This window comes from Bombina bombina, chromosome 4, assembly GCF_027579735.1.
Source record: "Bombina bombina isolate aBomBom1 chromosome 4, aBomBom1.pri, whole genome shotgun sequence".
Taxonomy (NCBI): Eukaryota; Metazoa; Chordata; class Amphibia; order Anura; family Bombinatoridae; genus Bombina; species Bombina bombina.
Genome location: NC_069502.1, coordinates 990785733 through 990797758, shown reverse-complemented (window position 1 = coordinate 990797758; position 12026 = coordinate 990785733). Strand labels below are relative to the sequence as shown.

Here is a 12026-nt window from a genome sequence, read left to right as displayed (position 1 = left end):
GCAAAGACACCACTATATTACGTTATCACTAATACTATCTAAGAAGAATTTATTTGTTTCTTAATAACTCATTTGTATCCCAATATAATTTGATTGGGGTATTTTTCTATAACGATTTGTATCGTATAGTTATATATTTAGATTTTTAACACTGTGATTGTGTCTCACTGTCATACAGACAGTAGATTTTCAGACCGTTGGCGCACTAATTATACACTAGCACTTATATTCCTTTGTCTTACCCATTGTGATGAATGACTAAGGGAATATGGCCTATGTGATACCTCATATTTATACCCCATGTGAAACAGGAAGTCATGGTTGAACAATTTCCTATTCCTAGTCACCCAGGTGTACTAAAATGTTTTAAATATCAATGGGAATATACTTCAAATATATTTTTCCCATATGAATTCATAGGGGTGCCAATAATTCTGGCACACATATATTTTACAAAGATTTATTTTTATTTTTTTGATAAACCTGTGTTGTTTTTTTGCAATTTTTTGATATCCATGAGAGCATAGTATTTTTTAACAAAAGATCAAAAGGTTAAACAAAGACAATTCTTCACAGCCTTCTTTGCTCATATTTACCAAGGGTGCCAATATTAGTGAAGTAATCTCTAATTCTGCACCATGGGGCCGATTTATCAAGTGTCTGGCGGACATGATCCGCTGTAGCGTATCATGTCCGCCAGACATCGATAAATGCCGACAGCATACGCTGTTGGCATTTATCATTGCACAAACAGTTCTGGTGAACTGCTTGTGCAATGCCGCCCTCTGCAGATTTGTGGCCAATTGGCCACTAGTAGGGGGTGTCAACCAACCTGATTGTAAGCTATTTAAGATATACTTATCAACTCCATAAGATTTTAATATGCTTTTAATAAATGCTGTTTTATTTGTTTAAAACTATTTGTGTTCACATCATTATTCATGTGAGGCTGATTGAGCCCAGCTGGGAGGAGCAGACTCCACACCCTGGTTCAGTGAGCTGAGACACTGTGAGATCTCAGTCTGTTTCAATCAGCACGTTTGCTGCTGCTCCACTTGTGAGTATATTATTTGCCACATAGAGGAAAGAATTCTACATTGTGACATTTTATTGCACCAAGAGGCGCCTTCTTTTTATTCCTCTTTGTCTTAGATCATCTTGTGCATGTTTTTGAGAATAGCGGCCACTATAGTTTCCTAATAACAAGACGATATTTGGAAACATTTGGACATTTTCTTTTCTGAATCCTAAGGGATACAACATGTGGGACTGTGTGCATCATAGGTTCCCTGATTGGGAAATTTGATTGCAAAGTATGTTGAACCAAACCAGCTAAATGTCATGTGTTCTTTAATGTCTTTGACATGGTTATATGGTATCAAATGGTTTTTTTTTTAATCTATTTATGTTTAAACAAAGCAGTTTATAAACTCTTAAAAAATGAATCATTATCTAACTGATAAAAAAAGAATGATATCATATGCAACCTTTTTTTTCTGGACCAGAGAGCATTGCATAAAATCTATAAAAACTGTACAATAAAAATTAATTCTGAGAGGGATTTTCTTTTTTTATGTATGCATTCACTTTAATGCATCATCTCCAATGTGGACTGTTTGTTGTTGTTTTTTTAATGTGTGTTTTTTATATTTCTGTATTTTATATCAGTCATAGCCAACTATCTAACAAATAGGGGTCGCAAATCGATATTATAGTAGCCTTATTAATTGATAGTTAGTTGCTCACCCACCAAAAACCTAGTCAAAAAGGACGATCTTCCTGAAATTATTCTGAAGTAATCGATGACTTCAGACTAGTCATTAGAAGCCATCCTGAAGCATGCCCACAGGCCGAAATATTTAAATAAGATGACTCTAGATGTCTAGAACTCCAGATGTTATGGACTACATCTCCCATAATGCTCTTTCAGCCATAATGCTGGCAAAGCATCATGGAAGATATAGTCCATAACATTTTGAAGGCCGATAGTTGCCCACCCCTGCTCTAGGGTCATTCACTGGCTGTTCATGCTTGTGAAGTAATCAGTAAGGTAATCTGCTAATTTTTCTGTCATCACCCAGAATTTTTTACCTTTGCTGATGACTTTACAACCCTGATGATGTCTGATGATGTGCAAATGACTTCTAAAGTAGTTTGAAGATCATCAAATGACTCCAGAGTGGTTTCCAAATCTTTTTTGTCTTGCAAAGTCTCCAAATTGCACATTTTAATTTTGCTATTTTTTTGCCTGGGGCCATAAAATCTATGGCACACATTCTTAGTTCTGCTTTTCCCATTGGATATAACTAGTGCAAAGGGCCACATTTGGCCCTCGTGCTTCCAGTTTGCCATCCCTGCTTTAAATGAAAAGTATTTGATTCTGTAGCAGTAAATCCAAAAACATGGCTCAAATTTTTTTGAAGGCCAGGTCAAGGCAGTTACCCAGTGGCTGTATTGCTGGACCACTTCTCCTCAAATTAAACAATTAGAACTCAATTTATCAATACCTGGCAGACAGGGGTGGACATATTCGCCCCCTGTCTGCTCCGCCCCCTGCCCACGCACAGCCAATCACAAGAGGTGAACAGGGTAGGGAAGCAGCAGTTTGAGGACTGTTGCTTGATAAATCCTGACTGCAGGTTCTCATGTGTGAACCTCCAGTCAAAGGTGGAAAAGGGCTTGATACATCGAGCCCTTAGTGACCTGTTTTATGACCAGCTACACAGGACACATCTGTAAAGTGTTTTAGTTATGGGATGTCCAATCTGTAGGCCACATTTCCCCCTCTAGTGCTTTTAATCTCTATTCTAATCTCTTCTATTGATATGATTTAGCAACACAAACCTCAAAACATTTAGCTAACCTCTGTCTTCACTGTGTAGAACCAGTGTATATGCATTTAGAGTGCATGTAGATTGTACTCAGCATTGCTTATTTTAAGTTTCTCTATATATAACTCTATATGTATTTACTTCCCTGTAATTTCCAGCAGTGCCACCACTTGGTTTTGCTTCCACATTGTTTCTAATAATGCCCATATAACAGCAGCCTTATTAAAGCTTCATTTATTTATTTATTCATTTTTTTTTTAAACTTGTTCTTCTTTACAGAATGTTTTGACCATCATTTTGGAATCTGATAATACTAAAGTAATACATTTTCTTTATGAAAGGATTTTACAGAATTCACTTTCATTGGTACTGAGAAGTCACTTGCTTACACGTCATTGGTCAACCATGATGCTGTCAATCAGTACTCAGCTTTGTCTGTGACATTTAAACATTTCTTCTAACATTTAGAGAAGTGACCTTTTCCCCTTTTTGAGATCCACTGAGCAATCAGAAGTCTCTTTAGGCAATTTACTTTGGTTCCAGTCATTAAAACACCCTGGATTGTATAGCTCCTATATTCAAATTTAAATGATATATATTTATATATAAACAGTAAAATGACAAAAATATGTTAAATAAAGATATTGCCATTTATGAAGATATAGGACTGTTGCACCCACCCCCAAATGCAAAAAAAGAAAAAAAAAAGAAAAAAGAGGAAATACAAACCTTTATGTGATAAGTTATTTTATAGAAGGGATAAATATACTTTTACCTGGTACCGATTTTCTATTGTCAAGTAAACATAAATTAGCATTGCTTTAGATGTAAGTAATAGAAAGATCTTTTAGCATTTTAAATATATCTATGTTTCTGTACGCTCTGTACATTCATGGAACACACAAGATATTAAGTTTTAGAGTTTTATAAATATATATATAATACACAGTGACAGACACACACATTTTTTAACTTACCAGCCATAGTGTGTCTAATGTAATCTCTATCCAGACCAGCCTCAGCAGTGGAAGTTACCGGGTCACCAAGTCTAGCAGGGATCTCACTACAGCAGGGTACACACGTCCTCCGCAAACGACCAGTCTAATAATTAATGCCAGCAGCGTCCAGTGTCATAAATTATTCTTCCCCAGTGTTGAATCCAGCTTCTTTTTTCCTCAAATAGAAAAAAATGTAGCTAACGAATTCTCCTTATCCAACGTAGCTCCACCGGTAGCAACAAATATCACTTATTGTTTATGTCCTCATAGCCTCGGGAGTCGGGACTTAGCATTGGGTATAGTCCACGCACTTGATCTGCGCTACTAGAAACTATATAATAGTTACAATAGGGAAGAGACCAGGTTTAGAATCACAGTGTTTATGAGCCCGCACCTTACAGAGGGAGCTGTCCTATCACAGAGAGAGAGAGGAGTGGCTCTGTGGGTGAACGTGTGCGCGGAGTGCGCTCACAAAATGAGACCTTTGATGACATCGACGTATAGTTAGTGTGGAAAACCCCTTCAGACAGCATATTGACATCTTTAGTATATCTAAACACCTACAAAAAAGCTCTTCACGCCCAGCACAGAATGCGAATGTGGGGCTATAGTGGCAACCACACTCGCAGTCAGCCCAAGGGGCTACGTATGTATAATTTGTGGGTGGCTTACGGGTGAGCCTGTGACATTTGGTGACACTTAATGACGTCAGTAGGTGACTTTAGTAAGGAATCCAAAAGTGAGGAGATGCATGAAGCTTTCTTGAGCCGTGGATTGTCACATTAAAACAGAACATAGTTTTTACATTCTGATTCCTTTTGAAAAGTCGTTTGACCATCAGCTTTCTAAGAGACACTGAATATAATTAATGCGTGCAAAATATTTAAAAGTGACATTAAAAAAATCCCATCATGTACATAAAAAGATTGTACAGACAGGTTAGAAAATACATGGAAAAAGCAGTTTAAACCCATTATACATCTAAAAAGTGTATATCTGTGCAAAATATTAAAGGGACATTCCAGTCATAATTTAAAGGGATAGTAAACCCTAAAATTTTATTTTATGATTCAGATAGAACATACAATGTTAAACATTCCAATTTAATTCTATTATCAAATTTTCTTCTATCTCTTGTTATCCATTGCTGAAGGGACAGCATTGCATACTGACAGGAAGCTGAAAATATCTATTTAGCCAATCACAAGAGACAAATGAGTGCAGGCACCAATTAGCTGCAGCTCCCACTAGTGTATGATATGTGCGTATTCATTTTTTAACAAGGGATACTAAAAGAACAAAGCAAATTTGAAAATAGAAGTGAATTTAAAAGTGTCTTAAAATGACATGCTCTATCTGAATCATGCAAGTTTAAGTTTGGCTTTCCTATCCCTTTAAATGCACATAGATGAATTACATCTTTGAATAGAATCATATGTGTAATATACATGTATTGGCAAAAATGCTTCTAGTAAACTTATCACTGTTATAGAGTTAACGTTTTTCTCTGCACTTGCATTTGAAGCATAGCTAGATATTCTCAGTGTACCAGCATTGTAAATACTGCATCTGCTCAGAGCACCAGTGGGGCTTGTATCATGTCAGCCATTAACAAATTGAGTCATTAGGTTTTCTGAGCAAGTGCTGTGTTTAAATTGCTGGTGCACGGTGCATACTTAAATACACTTTTGAAACAGCTATAGCTTGTATTGGAAGCAGTATTGGAAGCATTTTTGCTAATGCATGTATATTACAAAAATGCTTCTGTTCAATACCGAAATGCACCCATGCGGTTTCCAATTTTGGCTGGAATGTCCCTTTAAGAATAGGTGGCTCACTCTCTGATAAGGACAACTTACAGTAAGGACTCAATCAGCTCAGGGTCATGTTTTTTTGTTTTTTACTATACTACATTTTTAAAATACACCATTTTAAATGCAACAAAGGAAAGATTAAGCTAATGTCCCTTTAAAGTTTAACAGACTTTCCATTAAAATGTCCTTTTTTTCCAGACTAACTAAACCCACATAATTGTATTGTTTTGTCCAAAACAGAGATACAAACACTGTGGAAGCACTGAGACAACTTGAAGACAGCACATACACTAGACTTACCTTTAACTCTACCAATAAATTCCAACATGAGTTGGATAAATTCATAAATCAGTCTACATCTAGGGGACACATTACTAAAATAACAGCTGAAAAACTTAAAGGGACACTGAACCCAATTTTTTTTCTTTCGTGATTCAGATAGAGCATGCAATTTTAAGCAACTTTCTAATTTACTTCTATTATCATTTTTTCTTCGTTCTCTTGCTATCTTTATTTGAAAAAGAAGGCATCAAAGCTATTTTTTTGTTCAGACCATGGACAGCACTTGTTTATTGGTGGATGAATTTATCCACCAATCAGGAAGAGCAACCCAGGTTGTTTACCAAAAATGGGCCGGCATCTAAACTTACATTCTTGCATTTCAAATAAAGATACCAAGAGAATGAAGAAAATGTGATAATAGGAGTAAATTAGAAAGTTGCTTAAAATTGCATACTCTATCTGAATCACAAAAGAAAAAAATTGGGTTCAGTGTCCCTTTAACCCCTTAACGACCAAGGACGTACGCCACACGTCCTCAAAAAAAATGCAGTTAATGACCGAGGACGTGTGGCGTACGTCCTTGGTCTGGAAAGCAGCTGGAAGCAATCCTGCTCGCTTCCAGCTGCTTTCCGGGTTATTGCAGTGATGCCTCGATATGGAGGCATCCTGCAATAACCCCCCTTGGCCATCCGATGCAGAGAGAGCCACTCTGTGGCCCTCTCTGCACCGGACATCAATGGCCGGTATCGTTGGTGGGTGGGAGCCGACTTGGGAGGCGGGTGGGCGGCCATCGGTGAGATCTGGAAGGTGGAGGGGGGCGGGATCGGGGGCGGAGCCTTCGGGGGCGCGCACAGGCGCGCGCGCGTGCACGGGGGGTGGTGGGCAGGCGCGTGCACGTGGCGGGAGCGGGTGGGAACCGCTACACTACAGAAAAAAATTTAAAAGTAAAATGTCAAATAAAATTAAATACTTATCTTTTCCAAAGCATCTAAGGGATCTGGAAGGGGTGGGGGGGTTGGTATTGGGGGGCGGGAAGCTACACTACAGAAAAGGGACATTTTTTAATAAAAAAAAGCATATTATTCACTAAAATGGGTACTGGCAGACAGCTGCCAGTACCCAAGATGGCGCACATTAAGTCAGAGGGGGAGGGTTAGAGAGCTGTTTGGTGGGGGATCAGTGAGGTTGGGGGCTAAGGGGGATCCTACACAGAAGCATATGTAAATATGCAAAAAAATGCACAAAAAAGCCCAAATTTTCCTTTTATTTTAGTACTGGCAGAGTTTCTGCCAGTACTTAAGATGGCGGGGACATTTGTGGGGTAGGGGAGGGAAGAGAGATGTTTGGGAGGGATCAGGGGGTCTGATGTTTCAGGTGGGAGGCTGATCTTTACACTAAAGCTAAAATTAACCCTGCAAGCTCCCTACAAGCTACCTAATTAACCCCTTCACTGCTAGCCATAATACACGTGTGATGCGCAGCGCCATTTAGCAGCATTCTAATTACCAAAAAGCAACGCCAAAGTCATATATGTCTGCTATTTCTGAACAAAGGGGATCCCAGAGAAGCATTTACAACCATTTGTGCCATAATTGCACAAGCTGTTTGTAAATGATTTCAGTGAGAAACCTAAAATTGTGAAAAATTTAACGTTTTTTTTTTAATTTGATCGCATTTGGCGGTGAAATGGTGGCATGAAATATACCAAAATGGGCCTAGATCAATACTTGGGGTTGTCTACTACACTACACTAAAGCTAAAATTAACCCTAGAAGCTCCCTACATGCTCCCTAATTAACCCCTTCACTGCTGGGCATAATACACGTGTGGTGCGCAGTGGCATTTAGCGGCCTTCTAGTTACCAAAAAGCAATGCCAAAGCCATATATGTCTAATATTTCTGAACAAAGGGGATCCCAGAGAAGAATTTACAACCATTTATGCCATAATTGCACAAGCAGTTTGTAAATAATTTCAGTGAGAAACTGAAAGTTTGTGAAAAAAATTGTGGGCCTAGATCAATACTTTGGGATGTCTTCTAAAAAAAAATATATACATGTCAATGGATATTCAGGGATTCCTGAAAGATATCAGTGTCCCAATGTAACTAGCGCTAATTTTGAAAAAAAATGGTTTGAAAATAGCAAAGTGCTACTTGTATTTATGGCCCTATAAGTTACAAAAAAAGCAAAGAACATGTTAACATTTGGTATTTCTAAACTCAGGACAAAATTTAGAAACTATTTAGCATGGGTGTTTTTTGGTGGTTGTAGATATGTAACAGATTTTGGGGTTCAAAGTTAGAAAAATTGTGTTTTTTTCCATTTTTCCTCATATTTTATAATTTTTTTTATAGTAAATGATAAGATATGATGAAAATAATGGTATTTTTAGAAAGTCCATTTAATGGCGAGAAAAACGGTATATAATATGTGTGGGTACAGTAAATGAGGAAGAAGAAAATTTCAGCTAAACACAAACACCGCAGAAATGTAAAAATAGCCTTGGTCCCAAACGGACAGAAAATGGAAAAGTGCTCTGGTCACTAAGGGGTTAAGGTTACTCATCCACAAATTTCAGTTTTTAAACACATCCCAAAGATACACAAAGATCCAATATCACGGCCACCAGGTAGACCTATCATCTCTGGCATAGATACTCTGGGTGAAAAGTTTTGTGCTTTCATAGATTAACATCTACAGCCCATAGTATCCATCACCCCTGGCCATGTCAGAGATAACAAACATCTTTTAAAGATGTTGGAGGATGTACCCATTGATGGAGACTGTATCTTGGTTTCAATAGATGTATCCACATTTTATTCATGCATCCCACATGTCCAAGGGCTTTTTGCCCTACAACAAATGCTGAACATGCTTACTAATTTTGATGCAGAATTTATTGGATTCCTAAATGAAGCCACAGGATATCTCTTGACACATAATTATTAATTATTTTCTATTTCTAGGAGATTTTTATTTACAGAAATGTGGCACAGCAATGGGGGCAAAATTTGCCCCCTCGTATGCCAATTTGTACCCAAGTTTTTTTAAATTAATACAAATTTGTGCAGATGCTAACCCATTCAAGACGCATATAAAAGCTTACTTCAGGTAGATATATGATTTGCTGTTAGTCTGGGGGGGGGGGTTGACACTGAGTACATAAGCAGTGATGATATGAACTTAAAATTTACCAATAATAGTTCTACTACAGAACTGGCTTTTTTTGGATGTATTGCTAAAATTACCAAAGATAAGATTGAGACAGAGAGCTATCGCAAGCCAATAGTAGGCAATACAACCCTCAGAGCCAAGTCTCATCATCCTGAGAGAGGTATTCCTAAAGGCCAGTAAATGCGTTTATGCAGAAACTGTACTAAACTTAAAGTACAAAACACAAGCAGGGGATCTCACTAATAGATTGATAGCAAGAGGCTATAATAAGGAGAAACTTAACATTATAGCACAGGAAGTCTCTCTTATGGATAGGGATGATCTTTCTAATTTGCTCCTTTTATCAATTTTTCTTTGTTCTCTTGCTATCTTTATTTGAAAAAGAAGGCATCTAAGCTTTTTTTTATTGGTTCAGACTCTGGACAGCACTTTTATATTGGTGGATGAATTTATCCAACAATCAGCAAGATCAACCCAGGTTGTTCACCAAAAATAGGCCGGCATCTAAACTTACATTTCAAATTAAGATACCAAGAGAATGAAGAAAATTTGATAATAGGAGTAAATTAGAAAGTTGATTAAAATTTCATGCTCTATCTGAATCACGAAAGAAAACATTTGGGTTCATTGTCCCTTTAATAAATGTGAAACTTATTGGATATTCACTTTGAAATCAGGAGCGCCAGGGGGAATAAATGAAAAATCAGATATCAAATTATTTGTCGGTTGACTGTAATCTAGATCCTCGTTTTTATTGTAGCAAATTTATTTTTTATACAACGAGGGAAAATTTTGGTAGTATATGCAACACAAGTTTTAAGATTATACACTTTTTTTTATACAAGCCACTATATTTTCATACAAGTAACTATATTTCTTTTTTAGCACATTTTAATTCAATCACAGATTTATCTTTTTTTACACTGTCACTATTTTTGTCACATCTTTAGCTTAATCTAAAGGTGAATTTCCGATACGGATACACACAGGAACATTCCATATTCACATTTACTATTTCACGCTATACATCTTATGTTGTATTACAGGCACCACTGTATTAATTAATTCATTTGTTAAGATGCCTATTTCAGGTTATATACGCACATATGTGTCATATACATTTCATTCACATATTGTCACTCTGCTAAACATAACTGATCGTCAAGATCAGATCGCTAACTCATTTTATATTTTATCTTTTTAATAACAATTGTTGCAAATTATCTCACTACAATGTAATCTCTTTACATAAATACATTTGTTATAAATAATTCCAGACTGTCAATTTGTAAGTGTCACCCTAATAGAGTTCGTTTTGCAAGTAAACAGTCATTGGATATGACGTGTTTTGAAATTAGACATAGTGGTTGGCCAGAATATATCAGGTCTTTCTGATTGGATCTTAAACTGCTTTTATTTCGCTATCAGTGAGTTTAACTCTATCCCTGACGAAGTGCCGTAACGTCACAAAGCATGTTGGTTATGGGTGATGTTGTGTAGGCTGTTTCACTGGCTGTGATACTGTCAAGTGTTCAACTTCACTACAAATTAGTTTTATCTGTATTACCAATAAAAGTTACTTTTTACTTGTTCGGTCCATTGTCAGTTGGATAATCTTTCACCTCAGGTGAATCTATGCTTAACTGTATATATTTGTATGTGTGTATGTATATACAGGCATACCTTGTTTTATTGCGCTTCGCAGATATTGCTCTCTTTATAAATTGAAGGTTTGTGGCAACCTTGTGTCGAGCAAGTCTATTGCGCCATTTTTCTAACATATATACACATATTAACAAATAAGGATATCTGTGAAAGGATCACAAAAAGAGAGGGCGTCTCCTAGTGTAACATTGCATGAGTGATGCAACAGGTCAAAAGAATGAAATAATACTCACAAAATGAGCAGCACCAGTGTGCTTATTGATACAGGCTGGGGAATCACAGTGACCCAGCTACACTGATCCTGCGACAGGATGATGGATCCAGATTATCCACATGAATAAAGGCTCAGGCTTCCATATAGTACAACAATTTATTAAAACAATTATTTGTTAAAAACAAGGGATGTGTACAATTGCACCCCAAAAGAGTTTAAAACAAATGTTACAAACAGTTGCAACGCGTTTCTCAGCCAGACTGGCTGTTTCCTCTGGCACTTTGTTGTCACCAACAGTTTGGTATTAACAAATAAGTACATATATATATATATATATATATATATATATATATATATATATACAAATCTATATACACACCACCATCAAAAAGATTATAACTCACTGAAAACTCAGATAGTGGTTAGCATTTTTTTTTAGCAATAAAGTATTTTTTAAATAAGGTATGTATATTGTTTGTTTTTTAGACATAATGCTATTGCACACGTAATAGACTACAGTATAGTGTAAATATAACTTTTATATGCACTGGGAAACGAAACAATTAGCGTGACTCATTTTATTGCTATATTCATTTTATTGAGGTTGTCTGGAACTATACCCACAATATCTCTGTGGTACGCTCGTATGTGTATACAGTATTTGTGTTTATATGTGTACATATCAATGTGCACAATACATACATATAAACACATACATATATATATATAAATATATATATATATTTACTTTTGAGCCCTTACCTTTCAAACACCCTGACATATAAAATAGCTATTTTAAACATATTAAATGTGTTTTGTTTTGTTTTTAAATAAAAATTCTTTGACTGTTCTTCACTTAGAGAGACTTGTGACTCTGCACACTGCCCCCTTATCTCAGTTCTTTTGACAGGCATGCATTTCAGCCAATTAGTACCGACTCTTAAATAACTACACAGGAGTGAGCACAATGTTATCTGTATGACACACATGAACTAACAGTGTCTAACTGTGAAAAACTGTCAAAATGCACCGAGATAAGAGGCAGTT

At 36.5% G+C, this 12026-nt stretch overlaps 1 protein-coding gene across 1 annotated transcript in view; it reads right to left on the bottom strand.

Moving 5' to 3' along the window:
• Positions 1-4217, bottom strand: part of REL (REL proto-oncogene, NF-kB subunit) — a 149052-nt gene extending 144835 nt beyond the window's left edge. The window contains exon 1 of the mRNA XM_053712043.1: positions 3809-4217. Within this exon, the coding sequence (XP_053568018.1) occupies positions 3809-3815 (7 nt within the window). The 5' untranslated portion in view covers positions 3816-4217. The remainder of the gene's footprint in view (positions 1-3808) is intronic.
• Positions 4218-12026: the final 7809 nt, after the last annotated feature.